The following is a 24,725-nucleotide window of genomic DNA, read 5'->3' on the forward strand; positions in this document are numbered from 1 at the left end:
GCGTGGGGATGGAAATGGACCGGAAACAACGCACTGCTTCCCAGATTCCAGCAGCGTATTTATCAATGTTTTAAAATCGTCTCTCAATTTCTCTGACTGTTGGAGTTTAATGTCATTAGACCCAACATGGACAATGACAGTTGAAGCGGCGGAGTGCTTGCTAATAAGTAGCGGTAGCATGGAATTTAGGTCAGGGATCCTAGCGCCAGGGTAGCAGAAGGTCTCAGCTTTCCGGATGGAAACGTTTCGGACCATGGATGAACCCACCACGAGAACGGAAGGACTACAGATGGGTTTACTGGGTAAATGACAGGGCCTCTCCCGGGTGATCTGCCTCCTAGCAGGTTGAGGGGGGCTAGCAGCTGAGTCTGACAACCTAGCGGCGGGCAAGGAGCGCAAATGAGATCTTGTTCTCTACTGTTCTACTTCGTTAAATAAATAAAACATGTGAATAGCAAACTCAGATTGTGAGTTTTTTATATTGCAGGGCAGCTCTAACCAACATCTCCAATCTCATCTCATTGATTGGACTCCAGGTTAGCTGAGTTCTAACTCCACTTAGCTTTTGGAGAAGTCATTCGTCTAGGGGTTCATACTTTTTCCAACCTACACTGTGAATTTTTTTATTATGTACTTAATATTGACAAGAAAAATGCAATAATTGGTGTGTTATTTGTTTAAAAACTTCTTATGGATCAAATCCAGTTAACGGGATCGATTTGACAACATCCGGTGAAAATGCAGATCGCGAAATTCCCCCAAAAATATTTGAAATATTTAACTTTCATACATTCACAAGTGCAATACACCAAATTAAAGCTTAACTTCTTGTTAATCTAGCCACCATGTCAGATTTCAAAAAAGCTTTACGGTGAAAGCAAACCATGCGATTATCTGAGGACAGCGCCCAGCATACCAACACATGAAAATCAGATTTCAACCCGCCAGGTGCGACACAAAACTCAGAAATAATGATATAATTCATGCCTTACCTTTGAAGAACTTCTTCTGTTGGCACTGCAATATGTCTCATAAACATCTCAAATGGTCCTTTTGTTAGATTAATTCCGTCGTTATATCTCCAAAATGTCCATTTATTTAGCGCATTTGATTCAGAAAAACACCGGTTCCAACTCGCCCAGCATGACTACAAAATATCTAATAAATTACATGTAAACGCTGTCCAAACATTTCAAACAACTTTCCTAATCCAACTTTAGGTATTTTAAAATGTAAATAATCAATAAAATTTAAGACGGGATAAACTGTGTTCAATACTGAATAAAAACAATGTGAAGCGTGTGACCTGGAGCGTGCATGAAAACAGTAGTCCACTCGGCTGGACCCTCGTTCTGAAAAGCCGTACTTCTTCATTTCTCTAAAGAAAAACATCAACCAATTTCTAAAGACTGTTGACATCTAGTGGAAGCAATGGGAACTGCAAGCATATTTCTATTCAAACGTGCTTACCATAGAAAATCAATGGAAAACAGATTGGCCTCAAAAAAACAATCCCTGGATGGATTGTGTTCGGGGTTTTGCCTGCCAAATCAGTTCTGTTATAATCACAGACATTATTCAAACAGTTTTAGAAACTTTAGAATATTTTCTATCCAACTCCACCAATTATATGCATATCCTAGCTTCTGGGCCTGAGTAGCAGGCAGTTTACTTTGTGCATGCTTTTCATCCGGACGTCAAAATACCGCCCCCTATCCCAAAGAAGTTTTAAGCACACTGTGTTTGTCTATTGTTGTGACTTAGAAGAAGATCAGATCAAATTCATGTAGAAATCCAGGTAATTCCAAGTGTTCACATACTTTTTCTTGTAACTGTACTTCTACTACTTCTGCCATCAAGTCCTGTTTTTTTCCAGACTGATAAGATTTAATAGCCTCAAAAAGTTATTCCTCTGTAAATCTGGCCTTCGTACTGATGTTTTTGTACATTTGTTAATTTTAAATTTGTTGTATTATTTGGAAAGAATTCCTTACAGTAATAGTCATTCAGAGGGTGAGGAGAAAAGATGGCGCCGGAGAACAAGGCTGGCGTTTTACGTATTCTTAACCAATTGTGTTTTTTGTTTGTTTCTATGCGTTGTTTGTAATTAATTTTTTTACTGATTTTGTAGTGCTGCTCTTTAATTACTTGTTACTTTTATTTCTTATTCTTATTCATATATTTATTTAACTGCGTTGTTGGTTAGGGGCTCGTAAGTAACCATTTCACTGTAAGGTTTACACCTGTTGTATTCGGCGCCTGTGACTAATAACATTTGATTTGATTTGAAAATGAGACGGAAAAGAGAAATCTGCTTAAAATATTTAGCTTCCACTTTTAAAATATCATTCGGACAATCATAGATGACTCCTTCTTTAGTAACAAGTTTCTGCAAATTATTTTTGGTGGTGTTCCTGTGTTGGAGATTCAGGAAGAATTTGGTGCATTTTTCTCCATATTCCATCCAGTTAGTTTTTTTTATAATAGATTACATTAGATCATTATTTAATAAGTTCCTCCAGTTTTTCCTCTCACTAATTTTGCATCTCTGTAGTATTGTTTTTATTGCTATATACCTGTACAATTTTTTTATGTCATTTATTTATTTAACAAAAATCAAAAGAAATCAGCCAAGACCTCAGAAAAAAATGGTAGACCTCCACAAGTCTGGTTCATCCATGGGAGCAATTTCCAAATGCCTGAAAGTACCACGATCATCTGTACAAACAATAATATGCAAGTATAAACACCATGGGACCCCGCAGCCATCATACAGCTCAGGAAGGAGACGGGTTCTGTCTCCTAGAGATGAACGTACTTTGGTGCAAATCAATCCTAGAACAAATCAATCCCAGAACCACAGCAACAGACTTTGTGAAGATGCTTGAGGAAACAGGTACAAAAGTATCTATATCCACAGTAAAACGAGTCCTATATCGACATAACCTGAAAGGCTGCTCAGCAAGGAAGAAGCCACTGCTCCAAAACCACCATAAAAAAGACAGACTACGGTTTGCAACTGCACATGGGGACAAAAATCTTACTTTTTGGAGAAAGATCCTCTGGTCTGATGAAACAAAAATAGAACTGTTTGGCCATAATGACCATCGTTATATTTGGAGGAAAAAGGGGGAGGCTTGCAAGCTGAAGAACACCATCCCAACCATGAAGCACGGGATTGGCAGTGTCATGTTGTCAGGGTGCTTTGCTGCAGGAGGGACTGGTGCACTTCACAAAATAGATGACAGCATGAGGGAGAAAAATTATGTGGATATATTGAAGCAACACCACAAGACATCAGTCAGGAAGTTAAAGCTTGGTGGCAAATTAGTCTTCCAAATGGACAATGACCCCAAGCATACTTCCAAATTTGTGGCAAAATGTCTTAAGGACAACAAAGTCAAGGTATTGGAGTTGCTATCACAAAGCCCTGACCTCAATCCTATAAAAAATATGTGGGCAGAACTAAAAAGCATGTGCGAGCAAGGAGGCCTATAAACCTGATTCAGTTACACCAGCTCTGTCAGGAGGAATGGACCAAATTCCCCCAACTTATTGTGGAAAGCTTGTGGAAGGTTACCCGAAACGTTTGACCAAGGTAAACAATTTAAAAGCAGATCTACCAAATACTAATTGAGTGTATGTAAACTTCTGACCCACTGGGAATGTGATGAAAGAAATAAAATCAGAAATAAATTATTCTCTCTGCTATTATTCTGACATTTCACATTCTTAAAATAAAGTGGTGATCCTAACTGGCCTATTACTAGGATTACATGTCAGGAATTGTGAAAAACGGAGTTTAAATGTATTTGGCAAAGGTGTATGTAAACTTCCGACTTCAACTGTATATGACATGTATTTTTTCACATGCCCCTGTTTCGAGACATGTGAATGATAATGATCCATTCTAAATCAAACATTTTTTACCCATATTATTTAGTATATGTAAAGACAAGATTAAATCAAGAATAGTCTGATAGCCTATCATTTGTGAATTATATATTATCACTTGTGAATGAAGCCCAGCATAAGGCAAGAAACAATGACTTTTTTGTGACTTCTTTTGTAATCATAGTTGCACACCTCATGTAGCCTATTCCATAGGCCTATATGTTTTGATAAGGTTGGTATCGCAACTGAAGTGGCCAAATAACTTCTGAAAATTAAGCTCATTAATCCACTTTACAAGGAGTGTAGAGCCTAACTGGCATACATAAACAGCTTCTGCATTTCAAGTTTGGGGAAGATAAATTTCACCAAAAAAATGCACCTTTATAATTGTTGCTAATGGAGTTTTCCCGCTAATGGAACATTTTAGCGTATAGCTTAATTCCTTGTGCGCATTGCTGTGCTAATATTGGGAAGAAATATCCTAATAGTTTATCAACATTTAAAGCTAAATGTTCTGATTTGTTGCGTCACCCACATTGCGTAAAACATTTTTTTAGGGTGCATTAAAGGCCACACAAAGAGGATGCCGCCATGAAATTCTAGGCATTATCAAGTGCTTGTCAATTTTTGAATGAGAGACTGATAAAGTGTGTACAGCCTGCGCAAAAAAAACAAAGCAGAGCTCCTGCAGACTTACAATGTATTATAAAACATATAGACCAATGTTTGTCGAACAACTAAAGTTACATTAATAACACTAAATTAAGCATATAGGAGTACTTATTTATTTGTTATCCACTCAACACAGAATAGCCGCATATGCGAACTCCCTCATCGTTTGGAGAAAATATACTTGATATTTTATACAGCTTTGTTCGATTGTATTATTCATACTATAAAATAATGCCACGGAATTCTAGGCAAATCTTCTCTGCTAAATGAACTAGTGTAACCCACAGCCATTTGGCATAGCCAGATCAGGACCTAACATAAGGACAACTCAGAGTTTGCTATTCTGTTCTTCTGAAATAGACTACATTTTCTTCATATCATGTTTCTTTAGACCTATCTAAAATAAAACATTTATTTATTGTGAAAGTGTTGGCTATATTACATGGATTTATTAGACTTTTTAAAATATAAACTCAGCAAAAAAAGTTATGTCCTCTCACTGTCAACTGCGTTTATTTTCAGCAAACTTAACATGTGTAAATATTTGTATGAACATAACAAGATTCAACAACTGAGACATAAACTGAACAGGTTCCACAGATATGTGACTAACATAAATATAATAATGTGTCCCTGAACAAAGGGGGGGTCAACATCAAAAGTAACAGTCAGTATCTGGTGTGGCCACCAGCTGCATTAAGTAATGCAGTGCATCTCCTCCTCATGGACTGCACCAGATTTGCCAGTTCTTGCTGTGAGATGTTACCCCAATCTTCCACCAAGGCACCTTCAAGTTCCCGGACATTTCTGGGGGGGACTGGCCTTAGCCCTCACCCTCCGATCCAACAGGTCCCAGACGTGCTCAATGGGATTGAGATCCGGGCTCTTCGCTGGCCATGGCAGAACACTGACATTCCTGTCTTGCAGGAAACCACGCACAGAACGAGCAGTATGGCTGGTGTCATTGTCATGCTGCAGGAAGAGTACCACATGAGGGAGTAGGATGTCTTCCCTGTAACGCACAGCGTTGAGATTGCCTGCAATAACAACAAGCTCAGTCCGATGATGCTGTGACACCGCCCCAGACCATGACGGAGACGGATGTACCGATCCTGTGCAGGTGTTGTTACAGGTGGTCTGCCACTGCGAGGACGATCAGCTGTCTGTCCTGTCTCCCTGTAGCGCTGTCTTAGGCGTTTCACAGTACGGACATTGCAATTTATTGCCCTGGCCACATCTGCAGTCCTCATGCCTCCTTGCAGCATGCCTAAGGAACGTTTACGCAGATGAGCAGGGACCCTGGGCATCTTTTGTTTGGTGTTTTTCAGAGTCAGTATTTAGGCCTCTTTAGTATCCTAAGTTTTCATAACTGTGACCTTAATTGCCTACCATCTGTTAGTGTCTTAACCACCATTCCACGGTTGCATGTTCATTAATTGTTTATGGTTCATTGAACAAGCATGGTATTGTGTCTTTGGCTATGCTGGATTAAGTTATATGACATGCTATTCTATAAAATCATTTCTCTGTAATTAATATTACCTGATTAACCTCTTACATCTAGATGTTCCGCTAGCGGAACACCTGCTCCAATATCCAATGATGGGCGTGGCGCGAAATACAAATTCCTCTAAAATCCGAAAACTTCAATTTTTCAAACATATGACTATTTTACAGCATTTTAAAGACAAGACTCTCGTTAATCTAACCACACTGTCCGATTTCAAAAAGGCTTTACAGCGAAAGCAAAACATTAGATTATGTCAGCAGAGTACCCAGCCAGAAATAATCAGACACCCATTTTTCAAGCTAGCATATAATTTTATTTTTTTTATTTTTTTTTATTTCACCTTTATTTAACCAGGTAGGCAAGTTGAGAACAAGTTCTCATTTACAATTGCGACCTGGCCAAGATAAAGCAAAGCAGTTCGACAACATACAAAAACACAGAGTTACACATGGAGTAAAACAACATACAATCAATGATGCAGTAGAAAAAATAAGACTATATACAATGTGAGCAAATGATGTGAGATAAGGGAGGTAAAGGCAAAAAAATGCCATGGTGACAAAGTAAAGAAAGTATGGCAAGAAAAACACTGGAATGGTAGATTTGTAGTTTGAAGAAAGTTAAGTTAAAATATAAATAATATGGTGCAAAGGAGCAAAATAAATAAAATAAATAAATACAGTAGGGGAAGAGGTAGTAGTTTGGGCTAAATTAAAGATGGGCTATGTACAGGTGCAGAGATCTGTGAGCTGCTCTGACAGCTGGTGCTTAAAGCTAGTGAGGGTGATAAGTGTTTCCAGTTTTAGAGATTTTTGTAGTTCGTTCCAGTCATTGGCAGCTGAGAACTGGAAGGAGAGACGACCAAAGGAGGAGTTGGCTTTAGGGGTGACCAGAGAGATATACCTGCTGGAGCGCGTGCTGCAGGTGGGTGCTGCTATGGTGACCAGTGAGCGTAGATAAGGGGGGACTTTACCTAGCAGGGTCTTGTAGATGACCTGGAGCCAATGTGTTTGGCGACGATTATGAAGTGAAGGCCAGCCAACGAGAGCATACAGGTCGCAGTGGTGGGTTGTATATGGGGCTTTGGTGACAAAACGGATGGCACTGTGATAGACTGCATCCAGCTTGTTGAGTAGGGTATTGGAGGCTATTTTGTAAATGACATCGCCGAAGTCGAGGATTGGTAGGATGGTCAGTTTTACGAGGGTATGTTTGGCAGCATGAGTGAAGGATGCTTTGTTGCGAAATAGGAAGCCAATTCTAGATTTCACTTTGGATTGGAGATGATTGATGTGAGTCTGGAAGGAGAGTTTACAGTCTAACCAGACACCTAGGTATTTGTAGTTGTCCACAAATTCTAAGTTAGAACCGCCCAGAGAAGTTATGCTGGATGGGCGGGCAGGTGCAGGCAGCGATCGGTTGAAGAGCATGCATTTAGTTTTACTTGTGTTTAGGAGCAGTTGGAGACCACGGAAGGAGAGTTGAATGGCATTGAAACTCGTCTGGAGGGTTGTTAACACAGTGTCCAAAGAAGGGCCAGAAGTATACAGAATGGTGTCGTCTGCGTAGAGTAATGTCACAAAAACCCAGAAGACAGCTAAATGCAGCACTAACCTTTGATTATCTTCATCAGATGACACACCTAGGACATTATGTTATACAATACATGCATGTTTTGTTCAATCAAGTTCATATTTATATCAAAAAACAGCTTTTTACATTAGCATGTGACGTTCAGAACTAGCATACCCCCCGCAAACTTCCGGGGAATTTACTAACAATTTACTAAATTACTCACGATAAACGTTCACAAAAAGCATAACAATTATTTTAAGAATTATAGATACAGAACTCCTCTATGCACTCGATATGTCTGATTTTAAAATAGCTTTTTGGTGAAAGCACATTTTGCAATATTCTAAGTACATAGCCCAGCCATCACGGGCTAGCTATTTAGACACCCGGCAAGTTTAGCCTTCACCAAAATCATATTTACTATAAGAAAAATGGTCTTACCTTTCCTGTTCTTCGTCAGAATGCACTCCCAGGACTTCTACTTCAATAACAAATGTTGGTTTGGTCCCAAATAATCCATCGTTATATCCAAACAGCGGCGTTTTGTTCGTGTGTTCTAGACACTATCCCAATGGTAAATCAGGGTCGTGCGCATGGCGCATTTCGTGACAAAAAATGTCTAAATATTCCATTACCGTACTTCGAAGCATGTCAACCGCTGTTTAAAATCAATTTTTATGCAATTTATCTCGTAACAAAGCGATAATATTCCGACCGGGAATCTGCGTTTCGGTAAAAAGAGGGAAAAACAGAAAGGCGGGGGCGGCCAGTGCACGAGCATGAAGCCCTTTGTCCTCTGATAGACCACTTAGCAAAAGCGCTCGTGTGTTTCAGCCAGGGCTTTGAATTACGTCATTCAGGTTTTTCCCGGGCTCTGAGAGCCCATTGGAGCCGTAGGAAGTGTCACGTAACAGCAGAGATCCTTTGTAATGAATAGAGATGACAAAGAAGGGCAAGAAATGGTCAGACAGGGTACTTCCTGTACAGAATCTTCTCACGTTTTGGCCTGCCAAATGAGTTCTGTTATACTCACAGACACCATTCAAACAGTTTTAGAAACTTTGGAGTGTTTTCTATCCAAAGCTAATAATTATATGCATATTCTAGTTTCTGGGCAGGACTAATAATCAGATTAAATTGGGTACGTTTTTTATCCAGCCGTGAAAATACTGCCCCCTAGCCATAATTAAGCTAATCGTGTACATGTAATTAACTAGAAAGTCGGGGCACCACGAAAGAATGTTTATAGAGCTGTTATCTCCCGAATATGCTCTTAAAGACCTGGTAATCTTTTACCTCAATAGCAGTCAATATTTAAGCGTCACCTTATTCAGTCTCATCTGAAAGTTGTAAATTATTTGTTATCTTCCTGAACCCTGGCTATCAAGTTGAATCAGCAACACAAAATTTGGTTTCATTATTTATTTACTAAATACCTAAATAATCACACAGAATTACATCTACACAGAATGGATCATACATTGATTACAAATTATGTCATAAAGGGAAACATCCCTAGCGGATGGAACAGATATGACGGCTGGTTACACAAAGAAAGGGGGTTGGGTTTTGAATGAAAGAGCCGGAAGACTGAGGAACAAAAGGATTTTGTGTCTCTATCGGGCCATAGGCAGCAATGCTATCGTAAATACAGTATCTTATGTATTCTAAATAACCGCCCATTTGAAAAAGGAAAATGCAATAAATATTTACTCTGAGCTGCGCTTCGGTAGATTGGTCGTAGATAGAAGGCCGGGTTGTCCAGCAAGGATCTCTTGTCCTCTGAAGAATGCCTCTGGTGGTAAACTGGATATGTTGTAGTATTGTTGTGTGTGTTAGACTGGTTACGTCGTCCGTCCTTTCCTAGCCCACATTTACAGCGGCTGCTGCTAACTCAACGGCTAGTAGGTATCACTTTTGGAGTGAATAAGAGTTCAAAGTTCATACCAAGTTGCCATACTTTTAAGCTCGTGCTGTATTCTGGCTGGTATTGTAATGGGTGCGTGTCGGTGGCAGGGAAGTCAGGCGCAGGAAAACGAACTTGGTATAAACGGAGTCGTTTAATAAGTGCTCATACAACTCCAAAACCAAAATATACAAAAATAATGTAAGTGGGTACAAAACCCATCGCACACCGACACATGACTTGCACATGCATACAATAAAACAATCTCCGACAGGGACATGAGGGGAAACAGAGGGTCAAATACACAACATGGGGGCGGAGCTAGCATGTTGGAGTGAACGGCTGTGTGTGAGAGGCTCCTGCAACTTTTTAGCGAAATAATCTAACTTAACCTACTTTATTGCACTTTTTACAACAAGCGTTTCTTTCTAATACAATATTGTAACTTTCTATGTGGAAATGCCGAGTAATAAGCGATCAAAGGACAATAAATCCACTTCGGAGGCCTACTCCCCGCCAAACAACGAGACAGACATGGCGGAAGGCACAGGTAACAACGTGACACTTACAGAACTTACCCGCGCTCTGGGAGAACTACGTGTTGCTATAGCTGAGGATCTTAAGGCTACTATTGCTGAACTGGACACTAAAATTGAGAGCACCATTCGAACGGTCGCCTCGCAGGGCCAGAGTATTGTGGACCTTGAGAAAGCCTCTGAATTCAACGCTGGTAGGATCGACGAGTTGGAGAAGCTATGCACGTCATTGCAGGATAGTGTGCAGAGGCTTTCTGTGAAAGTGGTCGACCTGGAGGGCCAATCCAGACGTCACAACCTTCGCGTTGTTGGGCTGGCAGAGGGGATAGAGGCGGGCTCTCGCCCCACCGACTTCTTCGCCAAGCTATTGAAGGATGCAATGGGATCGGATGTTTTGGCTTCAGATCCCCAACTGGACCGTGCACATCGCGCCCTTGTCCCAGTGCCTCGACCGGGCCAACGTCCTCGCCCAGTAATCATCTGTTGTCACAGTTTCAAGACCAAGGATCTTATCCTGCGCGAGGCTCGACTGAGGGGCAACCTGTTACATAAAGGGCACCCCTTCCGTGTCTACGAGGATTATGCGCCCGATGTGGCAAAGCACCGCGCCGGCTACAGAGATGTCATGACCAAACTCTACAAACTCCATCTTCGCCCAGCCTTGCTCTTCCCTGCAAGACTAAGAATTACCCCGCCTTCCGGAGAGAAGATTTGGCTCTCCTCGGTCTCGGACGCAGAGAAGTTTATCCGGGAATATACGCCAATCCCCCGTACAGGTTAGAGTGCCTTGTCATTGTGTGTTAGGGTCTGCTCATGGACTCGAACCCATACTATACCATAACGGGTGAAACCGTACTAAACGGTCTCGACAGGGCCTGCCGAACATGTAACACGCTGAGCTGACCAATGGAGGGCGGTTAGAGCTCTCATTTAACGTCAGTTTCACTTTAATTCCGACTGGGTTCGGGGTGGTGCCTGTTTGGGAGGCCTTCCAGGTCTGATCATTGACACTTTCGGATGGATATACTTATGTTCCCCCATTTTTGTTTTGTTTCGTTATTTATTTTTCAATTCTTACATTATTCCTATTACCATACCAGTTAGTTATTGCTTGCGGGGGTCTGGGGGTGATGGCTGGGAAGGGGCAGACGCAAACACCTGGATTGCAAGTTGATGTTTTGTGCTGTTCTGCCTTTGTCATAGCCTGGCCCGCTCTCACGATTAGATTCCCACCAGACCTCCGTGGTGCTTGTGTCTGTGTAGGTGTGCGTACATATAATTACTATGTGTACTTTATTATTATTATTCTCTCTTAGCATTTTAGTATTAGGTATGTGTATATTTTAAATTAGTATAGATTACTATTCTGGGGTGGGTATGTAGATGTATGTGTGTGTGTGTGTGTGTGTGTGTGTGTGTGTGTGTGTGTGTGTGTGTGTGTGTGTGTGTGTGTCTGTATATATATTTTTTTAAATATTTATTTCTATAAGTATACATTTTTGGTTGTATGTGTATGCACGTGTGTACGTGTGTGTATGTGTATGCACGTGTGTACGTATGTGGGTATGCGTGTATATACTTGCGCATGGGTGTGTGTAGGTAGGTGTGCACGTGTGTATATATGTGCACGTGTGTGTGTATGTATGTATGTATGTATATGTACAAGTGTGTGTATGTATGTAGGTATGTATGTATGTATGTATGTATATGTACATGTGTGTGTATGGATGTATGTGTGTGTGTATGTGTGTATATAGGTATGTATGTGTGTATGTATGTATATGTGTGTGTGTGTGTGTGTGTGTATGTATATGTATATATGTATGTATGTATGTGTGTGTATGTGTGTATGTATGTATATATATATCACTATTGTTTTTTTAGTTATTAAAAAGATAATTTTTAAATTTTATTTAGAAGGGAAAAAAAATGTATTTTTATTATTATTATTTTTATTTTTATTTATTTTTTATTTATTTTTTTTTTTTATTGGGGGGTACGTTCAATTTATCAAAATCCTTGTTCCCATCTCCTAACCCACAATATGTAATTGTACTGCTGTCTATGTCGGTTGCTGATGGTTTATGTTTAGACCGGCATTGCTTAGCAATGTAATCTTGTGATGCGATATCTTGCTTATCTCAGAGATTGACCCAAGATGAAGCTTAAGTGCACAATATGTTTAAGTTGCAACTTATTCTGTTTAGGTTTATTAGATGCTAATTGAACACTTTATTCGCGGGAGCCTCCTCAGTTCAGATGTTAATAGAAGTTCTAGGATAATGAGAGGTGAACGTATAGTTGGGATTTTATTTTTGATTTACCTCTTGTTCGAGGTCGCGCCGTGCTTTTTTGGCATCGGCCAGACAATGTGTTTATTATTTTTATTTTCATGTTTTTTTCTCTCCTTTTTGTGTATGCCTGTTAAATGTGGGTTGATGGGAGGGGTAAATTTTGGGGAAAGTAGGGGAACAGGGTGGAAAGTAAAGGTGCTTGCAGGGGGGAGGGGTGGGTTGGATACTGCTCGGGTGTAGGTGCTACATATGCTGATCATGATGGTTTGGTGCGCTTTCTTACCTTTTTAGTAACTTACATGCTATGCAGGCCACCATAGGAACTACAAATGAGAGGAGGGCGGGGCTTACATTCACTTCCTGGAATGTCAAGGGTTTAAATGAACCAATTAAGAGAGACAAGGTCCTAGCCCACTTGAAAGCACTCTCGTCTGATATTATATTTTTGCAAGAAACCCATCTGAAAAACAATTCTCATAACAGACTTAAATGTAAGTGGGTGGGGCAAGTGTATCACTCTAACTTCTCTGCCAAAACGAGAGGCACAGCGATTCTGGTACGGAAAGGAATTCCCTTTCAACATAAAACCACTATTGTGGACAAAGAGGGTCATTATGTGATCGTAATAGGAGAGATCCACTCTACTTCTGTAACTCTACTAAATATCTATGGGCCAAACATTGATAACCCCTCTTTTTTCAAAAGAGTCCTTGCCCTGATTCCAGATATCTCCCATACTAACCTGGTCATTGGAGGGGACCTTAACTGTGTGCTAGACCAATATTTGGATAGATCCTCTACCCGGCGAACCCCTACCTCCTATTCAAGTGAATTCTTGAATACCTACATAAAAAATTCGAACTTATTTGATATATGGAGGATCTCTAACCCTACGGGTAGGGAATACTCCTTTTACTCTCATGTTCACAATGTTTATACTCGAATTGACTACTTTTTGGTTGATGCTAAACTACTCCCCTATACCTGTAATGTGAGGTATCATGATATTATAATCTCTGACCACAGTCCACTCACCTTCTCCCTGAGATTGGGTGACATCGTACCAGACGAGAGGGTCTGGAGGTTGAATCCTCAGCTCCTCACTGAACCAACATTCTGTGAACATCTTAAAGATCAAATTACATTTTTCTTTGATACCAACGACAACACAGAGACTTCACCAGCATTATTGTGGGAAACACTGAAGGCTTATTTGAGAGGCTGTATCATCTCCTTTCAGACTGCCAGGAGTAGGCAAAACAGAAGAGAATTGGTAGAACTGGAGGGACAAATTCACTTACTGGATAGGGAGAATGCTAGACACCCATCTAGGGAGAAACATAAAAAAATGATGTCTTTAAAATGTAAATACAATCAGATCCTCTCTGCTAAAATTGCTAAATCTTTTCTCTATGCCAAGCAAAAATATTTTGAGTTTGGTGACAAACCACACAAACTACTCGCCAGACAACTTCGTAAGAATGTGAGTGACCGTATGATTCACAAAGTTAAATCTGCATCTGGGGAATTACCCTCTTCCCCCAGAGACATAAATGACAGATTCCGTCAGTTTTATGAGACTTTATATACATCTAAAGCGGACCCTAACCCCTTAATTATGCAAAACTTTTTGGAGAACTGTAATCTTCCTGCCCTGAACCAGGAAGACTCTAACTTCCTGAATAAGGAAATATCTCTTGAAGAAATTACAGAAACAATAAAATCTCTAAAGAGTGGCAAGACCCCGGGCCCAGATGGATACCCGAGTGAATTCTACAAAACATTCAGCAACATGCTCTCTCCCTACCTACACAAAATGTTGATTCAGGCCAACGAGGATGGAGTGCTCCCATCCACTTTGGATGAGGCGTTTATTACAGTTATACATAAGAAGGGTAAGGATCCGGAAGAGGTAGGGTCATACAGACCAATATCCCTCCTTAATACAGACCAAAAGATTTTAGCAAAAACTTTGGCTAACAGGCTGAGCACTTTAATTGGCAAATTGGTCCATTCAGACCAGACCGGCTTTATCCCTAACAGAAACTCATTCTTCAATCTCAGGCGCCTATTCAACATTATGTATTCTCAGAGGTTACCTAACGTGGACCTAGCCGTTATATCTCTTGACGCTGAAAAGGCCTTTGACCAAGTTGAGTGGCCCTATCTATTCAAGGTCCTACAGAAATTTAATATTGGAGATGGGTTCATAAAGTGGATCCAGCTTTTATTGAGGAACCCCTGTGCGAGAATACTCACTAACCAATCATTGTCGCCCCGATTTAACCTTCACAGAGGGACAAGGCAGGGTTGTGCGCTGTCGCCTATGCTCTTCGCTCTAATTATTGAACCTCTCGCTCAAGCGATCAGATCTCACGCAGCAATACACGGCTATAATACTAAACATACTCTAAATAAGATTTCCCTATACGCAGATGACATTCTCCTCTATGTAACAGAACCCCAAGATAGTATTCCAGCTATTCTGGAGGTGATTAATTTGTTTGGTACCTTCTCGGGATACAGAATAAATTGGAACAAGAGTGAATTAATGCCCATTCGGTTGCAAAACACCTCCTGGCTAGAACATCTTCCACTTAAGCTATCTTCAGATAAATTTACCTACCTTGGAATTGTAGTTACCAAACAATACTCCTTACTATTTAAAGAGAATTTCCCCTCTCTGATGCAAAAACTTAACTTCTTGAGGCTACCTGGGACGTTAGCGTGCCACCTGTGGCGCACCCTATCAACAGCAGGTGCATTTCAAGAGCGGCAAATTTGAAACCAAATAAATGTACAAATTCAAATTTCTCAAACATACAACTAACTTACAGCCTTTGAAAGATAAACATCTTCTTAATCTAACCACGTTTACCGATTTCAAAAAGGTTTTACGGGGAAAGCATAAAGTTAGGTTATGTTAGGAGAGTACATTGACAATAGCTGTGTGCAATGCATTGTCGATTCAAAGACATGCCTCACCAAAACCATACAATCAGCTAAAATTATGCACTAACCTTTTACAATCTCCATCAGATGACACTCCTAGGACATTTTGTTAGACAATGCATGCATTTTTAGTTCTATCAAGTTCATATTTATATCTAAAAACAGTGTTTTACTATGGCGTTGATGTTCAGGAAATCGTTTCCCTCCAATACCGGCAGTCAAGTCATGACGACAAAATAATTAATTAATATTAGAAAACATTGCTAAAATATTATATTGTCATTCAAAGAATTATAGATTTACATCTCTTGAACGCAATGGACTTGTCAGATTTTAAATTAACCTTACTGGGAGATCACACTTTGCAATAATCTGAGCACTGCGCCAGACAAATACGCATCGCGATACAGACTAACCGCCATGTTGGAGGAATCTAAAATCGAAAATACTATATAAATAATCCATTACCTTTGATTCTCTTCATCAGATGTCACTTCCAAAGAGTCCCAGGTCCATAACGAATGTATTTTTGTTCAAAAAAGCTCATCATTTATGTCGAAAAACCTCCGTGTTGTAGCGCATGATCTAAGCCAGCCGGACTTCACTTCACTTCAAGAACGGAAAAAATATATTTCCGTTCGTTCAAACATGTCAAACGTTGTATCGCATAAATCATTAGGGCCTTTTTTAACCAGAACATGAATAAAATTCAAGGCGGACCATTGGGTTTTCTTTTAAAACGTTTCGGAATGAGAGTACCCACCATCAAATCGCGCGCCAGGGTGAATGATGGACCATCACGTTCCATGGCTCTTATTCGGTCAGATCTCACTGTAGAACACTCAAAACACTTTGTAAAGGCTGGGGACATCTTGTGGAAGCAATAGGAAGTGCCAGAATATAATTCACCCCCTTTGTTTTTCAATGGCATAGGCTCAAAGTCAATTCAACACATCAGGTATCCACTTCCTGTCAGAATCTGTCTCAGGGTTTTGCCTGCCAAATGAGTTCTGTTATACTCACAGACACCATTCAAACAGTTTTTGAAACTTTAGGGTGTTTTCTATCCATATATAATAAGTATATGCATATTGTAGTTACTGGGTAGGTGTAGGAGGCATTTAAAAATGGGCACATCTTTTTTCAAAAAATTCTCAATACTGCCCCCTATACCCTAACAGGTTAAGGCAAACATACAATTTTGGAGAACTCTCCCAATTTCTCTGCTCGGAAGAATTAATGCCATTAAAATGGTCTTCCTCCCACAACTGCTCTACCTATACCAGAACATCCCAATATTCATACCTAAAGCCTTTCATAAACAACTGGACTCTATTATCAATCCTTTCATCTGGGATTATAAAACACACAGGATAGGTAAAAAACACCTCTGTAAATCCAAGCTGGAAGGAGGATTGTCTCTCCCAAACTTTATATTTTACTACTGGGCCGCCAACCTCCGCGCTGTTACGTTTCTGCTGGATGACGCACTCCCGCCACCCAGCTGGCTTAGTATGGAGCGAGAGGAGTGCCACCCCTTCTCTATTGGTGCTGTGATTCTGTCACCTGTCAATCTGGAGATGTCACTTTACCGTAACAATCCTATTATACATAGCACAGTCCGAATCTGGAAGCAAATTAAAGTCCACTTTGATCTTAGACCAATATCATTCATGCTTCCTGTTGCCAGGAATCCCTCCTTTGCCCCCTCTAACCTCAATAACACCTTTGAGCGGTGGTGAGAGTTGGGGATAAGTACCATAGGGGATTTATATATAGGGGGAACCTTTGCTTCCTTTGAATCGCTGAGGGAAACTTATAATCTTCCCAGAAGTAACTTTTTCAGATACCTACAGATTAGAGACTATGTTAGAAAATACCTCCCAACATTTGGGAATGCTAAACCTTCCATGTTTGACGGATGCATAAAAATATGCCCCACCTCAGACAAACTGATATCTCGTATATATGATGCTTTTCAATCTGTTAGCGCACCCTCTACTGATGCCATTAAGGCAAAATGGGAGGAAGAACTAGGGACTGACATTTCGGTGGCAGACTGGGAAGATAGCTTGGTGTATATCCACACCTGCTCCATTAACTCCAGACATCGTCTCATGCAATTCAAGGTATTACACAGATTACACTACTCCAAAACCAAACTGCATAGGATATTTCCTGTTACATCCCCTATGTGTGATAAATGTCAGGCTGAGCAGGGTACACTTCTCCACTGCTTTGCCCTATGCTCTAACTTGTATGGGTATTGGTGTGGAATTTTTGGGGTCCTCTCTGAAGTTCTGGAGACTTCAATAGACCCAGACCCGCTTCTGATAATCCTGGGAGTGTCCGATTCCCTAAACGGATTAACCAACTCCCAAAAACAACTCATCTCTTACAGTCTCATTTCGGCAAAAAAATTAATCTTGTTGTTTTGGAAAAAGAGGGAAGCGCCCTCTACCAAATTATGGCTCAGCGAATTGGCAAACACTGTACACTTAGAAAGAATTAGATATATTTTGAACAATAAATTATCAACATTTGATCAAATCTGGCAGCCTTTCCTCTCTTACTTGGACCAGGCGGCGCTGTGAATTTGCACTTAACGTACTCTCAATTGTCATGCGGTAATCTACCTTTGGGCAGCGTGTGCTGGCCCCGCCACCCGAGCAGTTGGGAGGGGAATAGGGTGGAATAAGGGGGGATAAAGTGTGGTATAAGTGGGGGGGCTACATCGACCCTTTTTTTTTTTTTTTTTTTTTTCTCCCTTTTTTTTTTTTTTTTTCTTTTTTCTTTCTACCTGTCCTTGTTTTGTATGTCTTGTTTTGTAATATTTGTTTTGTGCCCAGAACTCTGGGTCTTTTGGTTAATGTCTGCTCTCTTATGTTTAGATAAGAACTGTAAACTTGTCTTTTATACCTATACACCATTCTTGTGTATGTGTTCAATAAAAAATATTTGAACAAATACACAACATGTAATTGATGGGATTGGAACCAGGTGTGAAGGAAAACAAGACAAAACCAATGGAAAATGAAAAATTGATCAGTGATGGCTAGAAGGTCGGTGACGCCGAACACTGCCCGAACAAGGAGAGGGACCGACTTCGGCGGAGGTCGAGACAGATATAGTCGAAATTCATCCTTTCAGCGTGTTGATCGTCACCTTCATATTGAACACAATGCTAATTTTGTTAGGTTATTATCTGAGCCCTTTTAATGTAGGCCCGTCATCCTCACGTCCTCGGAACAGAAAGTTGAATTTTCGTCAACGGGTTTATATAGTGGTGAAGAGAAGGGCGTGTTTCATAGTTTACAACCAATGTCTGTTCACTCACTCTGAGTGAGCAGAGTTTACTCTATGACAACCAATCCTCTCTTTTAGAAGCTAAAATTACATTTCATCTTTTCACAAATAGTTTCATATTTAAACATTTAAATTGCACAACAATTCCATGTGATTCTGATAACTAGAATGTGCAGACTTTCCAAGATGCAGTTTATGTCATCCTGTTACTAGTAGTAGTGTATGTCTCAGACAACAACTGATCTAAGATCATATTAAGTACCCATATTAAGTTCCGTTTTCCACCTTTTGATGTTACAAGACTCTCTATGTTACAAAGGCTTTACAAGAATCAACTCTATAAAGTAGAGAGAGAGAAAAGGGGTATTTATGGGGGTCATAAACCTCCCCCAACAGGCCAACGTCATGACAATGGGAAACAGTGTTTAAACCCTTTACAATTAAGATCTGTTATGTTATTTGGATTTTTACGAATTATCTTTGAAAGACGGGTTCTGAAAAAGGGACGTTTATATGTTCCAAAGGTCTGCATCAGTGGCTTGTAGGCTATATGTTTAGGTCAATTAACGGTCAATTACCGTGAGACCGACAGTTGTTTGCTTGACAATCACCGGCTGACAACATTTTGGGACCGCCTCAGCCATATTTAACCCCTTTTTTGGTACTAAAGTATTTCCATATATGTGACTGACCAGCTCAAATCGGTCTTATGAAGCAAAATCTGAAAGTGTTTTTTTTACATTGGATAATAGTAGAGACTCAAAGCTAACAAATGGTATATCATACATTGCATTTTTGAGGAACAATGGGAAAGTAATTCTGCTTTGAAATTTTATTGAACTTTTATACTCACTTTGAGAAAAGGGCCTTTGAATGTTTTGGTACCTACTGGAGAGCTCTCCTTTGTCTACACCCTTTCAGCATTGTTCACACCCTCTTAAGCCAGCCCCACCCATCTCTTTAAGGATTCACATTTGAGGTCATGTACTAAACAGTGAGTAGTGTAGTAAAGATTAAGACTAAAAGTTGTAGTAGCCTACAATAAGGAACAATTCCAGGTAAACAGAAAGTGTCCAGCTAAAAATATGTTATGAATATTAGATGACACTTACCCAGACACACTTGTCTAAATTGATGGGTCATGGGAAATAAATCCTATATCCCCCCAGCCACATCCAGTGGTGGAAAAAGTACAAAATTGTCATACTTGAGTAAAAGTATAAATCATTTCAGCGCCACTGGGATTTTTTTCCCCATTCTTCAAGGCAAAACTGCTCCAGCTCCTTCAAGTTCTTCCCTGTGGCTCAGTTGGTAGAGCATGGTGTTTGCAATGCCAGCATGGTGTGTGCAACACCAGGGTTGTGGGTTTGATTTTCACGGGGGGCCAGTACAAAAAAAATGCATGAAATGTATGTATTCACTACTGTAAGTCGCTCTGGATAAGAGTGTCAGCTAAATGACTAAAATGTCAATGTAAATGTAAGTTGGATGGGTTCTGCTGGTGTACAGCACTCTTTAAGTCATACCACAGATTCTCAGTTGGTTTGAGTCATTCCCACAAGAATTTACCTGTATTTAGCTCCATCCATCATTCCTTCAATTCTGACCAGTTTCCCAGTCCTTGCCGATGAAAAACATCCTCACAGCATGATGCTGCCACCACCATGCTTCACCGTGGGGATGGTGTTCTCGGGGTAATGAGAGGTGTTGGGTTTGCTTTTTTCTGGCCACTCTTCCGTAAAGGCCAGCTCTGTGGAGTGTGCGGCTTAAAGTGGCCCTGTGGATAGATACTCCAATCTCAGCTGTGGAGCTTTTCAGCTCCTTCAGGGTTATCTTTAGTCTTTTTGTTGCCTCTCTGATTAATGCCCTCCTTGCCTGGTCTGTGAGTTTTGGTGGGCGGCCCTGTCATGGCATGTGTGTTGTGGTGCCATATTCTATCATTTTTTTAATAATGGATTTAATGGTGCTCTGTGGGATGTTCAAAGTTTAGGAAAAAAATGTATAACTCAACCCTGATCTGTACTTCTCCAAACTTGGACTATTTTGTGTATGTCCAAATTAAAATCAATTTAAATGCAACAAAATAGGAAAAACACCAAAGGGGATGAATACTTTTACAAGGCACTGTACAGTACATAAACAGATGCATGCGCCATATATGTATGTGGTGGACACTTGATACGGTTACATGATATTGTTGTGGTATGTCACAAAATCATGTTACTGCCACACATATCAATATTCATTTTATATATCAATATTTTGCTAAATCTTGCTAAGTGCATGATCTCTACAGAAGGTGTAAACAGTACAGCCAAATGGTTACTTGCATAGTAGCAATATCAGAAATAGATAGTGTCAATATAAATAAAATATACAATATGTACAAGAACAATATCAATAATGATATCCGTGATAGACAAGGTAGTTATATGCATACAATCAGGGGTAAAGTGGCTGAGCAGCAGGATAAAAAAAAATAGTAGCAACAACATGTGGCGTGTGTGTTAGGAGAGAGTCATGTGAATAGAGCCACTGCAGATAGTGCTGATGACTGGTCCGTCCAAACCACGCATGAACAAGGGAATCTATATTCGGGGGGAGCCTGTTTCTGTCCTGCCCTTGACTTTGTGATGTCCATAGCCTCTTTGTTGCAAAACTCCCTGATCTTGTCAAAAATATAGTTTGTCTAGCTGTGTCCAGTCCAGGTGGTGCTTTTACAGGCTGACCATCTATGGGAGGAAGGATGACAGCGTTGCGCAGCAGCTGAAACCTGGTCCAGACAGTCCGAATGCTTCTTGGCGACAACACCAGGCTCCAGAGCATCGAAGCTGTAAAACAGAATAACAAAAAAAAAATCAAAAGACATTACAACCCTCCACAACATCAATTCACCTCCTAAGTTTAGATAAGAATAACCTCATTCAATGAAAATTATATGTTTTACCTGAAGTGCTGGTACTGTTTGATCTGTGGCAGCAGCCTGAATTACAAAGTCAGGTGTTGTTGCCAAGCCATAGTTTTCCACCAGCACCGTACCATCTTTCAGTCAAACCAGCTGTGGGATGTTTACCCCTGTCACAGTGCTGTCTTTCACAACACCAGCAATCTCAGACAAAGTGTTCACTCTGGTCTTTCTGAAGTGCTACTTGATGAGGCCGAAGCACTAGTCAGGGGCAAACTTGGTGTGGCCTGTGATCAGGAAGTGAAGGTCCAGGCACAATACCAGAGCACAAACTTGTTCTTGTTTTGGCCACTGCAGTTATCACAATTCAGGTCCACACATGTTTTCCCAACTCCGTAGTTGGTGAAGAAATGGTGCATGTAGTTGATGACTGTGCTGCTGCCTTTGCTTGCATGGGCCAGCTTTCTTTTTGATGACTGTATGACTGATGGATTAGAGTCAGGCGTGTTCTACTGATTGATGCTGAAAGACAAATTCCAGATACAAATATTTTAGCATTATTGTACAATAGATGTTAAATGGCATTCAGAGATAACATCACTGCACACAGTTCATACAGGTAGTGTTAGCTACTGTAGCTAGCCAGCCATATAACGTCAGCTGGCTAGATAACAGCAAGCTTTAACTAGCAATACAAACCGATTGTCATAGTTGGTTAACTAAAGTTAACCAATAGGTTCAATGATAGCTAGCTAACTAGCTAACATTAGGCTACAACTAGCAATGCAAAATGGCATTCTGAGAAAACATCCCTAAGTTAATGTTAGCTAGCAAGTCAGCCACCTAACCTCAGCTAATGTTAGCTAGCTAACAGCAAGCTTTATCTTGGGGTCTTTTGTTTAGACATGTCCCGTTATCGTTAGCTATAATCCCAATCCATAGAGTAACATTACTAGCAATACAAACCAATTGTCATAGCAAGCTAAAGTTAACCAAATAATGTTAGGTTCAATGTTAGTCAGCAAGCCAGCCATCGAACTCTAGGTGGCTAGCTAACAGCAAGCTTAGCTTGCAATGAAAACAACTTTCTGACAAAATTAGAAATGTATAATATTTGAATCTGTAGCTAGATTCTTACCTGTATACATGGATGAATGCTTCATGGCAGACTGCAACCCCTTTTATAAGACTGCCCGGTGTTGTTTCTGTTTAGTTTGCACATCTTGTTTGGCCCGTTGTGTTCCACTGATTTCAAAATGTGTTATTTTCAGAGTGAGAGAGAGTTAGCATTGCATGGCACGATTGTCGTCCAGAAAGTAGTCCATCACAACTTGTTCCCACTGACCTTTGTCGATAGCGCCTGATAAATTCAGGGCAGCAATGTTATTGAGAGCAGTAGCAACATATTTGCAGTTCTCCAATGGTAACGTTACATCTTTTAATAACTGCAGTAGAAAGGATTATCTACACATTACAAGCAGCTCATTTTATAGACAATAGATGCAACACCGCAGACCAATCCAAACTCATCTCTCCACATGTCCAGCCCACTCATTATCTCAGCCAACCATGGCTAGTGGGAAGGTTGCTGGCTTTCTCTGTGGCTAAACCAACTAGGCTCATAGTTTAACAATTGTATTCATATTTACAGATGACGCACATGTTTGATATTAAGGCACAAGAAAGTTCACATGTTTGAGAAGGCATTTATGCCAAAAAATCTATTTTGATAAAACATATTTTTAACGTTCAAAAGGCTCTCCTGTGAAGTCGCGACTTGCAACCTACGCCTAGTTTCCTGAATCGGGTCACATGTACAGTACTTCCATTAATCTTTTAAACTGGTACCGGGTTACCTTCAGATGAGTCTTGTGAGGCTTGTTAGAATCGTAGACAAAACAACTGACTTCTCCTGTACGGGTTCGTGAGAGTCTCACCTTTCATGTTAGTTTGTAACCCAAACTATTCGGACGTTACTGACAGAAGTTGGCACATCGGCGTTACCGACTTCAGTCATAGAGCAAAATGGAGAACACCATTGTGAGAGTCATCTTTCCATAGAGGGTTCATATTAGTATGTTTGTCAAACCGTTCGGACGCCACAGACGTTTCTGTGACAAGCCCAATTTTTGGGATGTCTCCTGGTCTGGGAAAAGCCGCTGTAGCTCTGCCACTTGAGATGCAGCCCATGCAAAAAAAAACTCAAATCTCTAGCTTAAATAGACTGATTTTTATGTTTTTTTATTAGTATTATGCTAATCAGATTTATACGGTGGATCGGACATCGACTGTAATCTCTTCTCTGCCTCTTCCCAATACTAACCCTCTCAATTGCCTCTCAACCATTGACAGCGAGACTGACAGTGAACGTGCTGGATGTGAATGACAACGCCCCGCGGTTCAGACCCTTTGGAGTGGCCAACTTCTCAGAGAAGATTCTGGAAGAGGCTCAGCCAGGCACCACTCTGCTGTCTGTGTCAGCCGTGGACCCAGACAAAGGCCCTAATGGACAGGTCATCTACCAGCTGCTACACCTGCCCCGAGGGGACTACCTCAGACTGGAGGACCCCTCTACTGGTACAACACACAGACACACATGCACGCACACATATACACACACACACATTGTGTAGTCTTCAACAGTTTACTGTATATTCAAACTAAACTCACACCAAACTTGCATACACAGATGTGAACACACACACACCAGACCTGGGTTCAAATACATGCATACAGTATTTAAGTATATTTATTATTTTCTGTGTATTTGAAAGTATTTTAGTTATGTTAGGTTCTAATTCTCAGAGTACTGTTAGGTTCTAATTCTCAGAGTAAAAAACTCATCGGACACAAGTTGAATTCTTCCCAGAGGATCAATACAGCTGCATTAGACAATGACATTTCACACAAGCACTGATATTTAACCCTTCCTCCTGAGGCTCCTCCTACACATCTGAACAGCCAATGCATCTCTGTTGCTAGACAGAACCTTAGTGATATCTGTTCTTCCTCACTTCATCTGACCTGACCTCTACCCCAAAGTGCTCACTGCTCCCCAACTCACGGCTGTCATGGTGCCTTGTACCAGACTGTGTCTCTTCTCCTCCCAGAGGTTCCCTTCCATAGGATCCCTGATGGCTAACAATAACATATCCTGACATAATGTAAATGTTAT

The 24,725-nt window shown here is 40.5% G+C and overlaps 1 protein-coding gene across 1 annotated transcript in view; it reads left to right on the forward strand.

Annotated features, from left to right (window-relative positions):
• The window catches only part of LOC115194080 (cadherin-23-like), a 752,381-nt gene that overhangs the window by 685,477 nt on the left and 42,179 nt on the right, over positions 1-24,725 (forward strand). Inside the window, exon 49 of the mRNA XM_029753428.1 lies at positions 23,903-24,127. Within this exon, the coding sequence (XP_029609288.1) occupies positions 23,903-24,127 (225 nt within the window). The remainder of the gene's footprint in view (positions 1-23,902; positions 24,128-24,725) is intronic.

Source organism: Salmo trutta, chromosome 5 (genome assembly GCF_901001165.1).
Source record: "Salmo trutta chromosome 5, fSalTru1.1, whole genome shotgun sequence".
NCBI lineage: Eukaryota > Metazoa > Chordata > Actinopteri > Salmoniformes > Salmonidae > Salmo > Salmo trutta.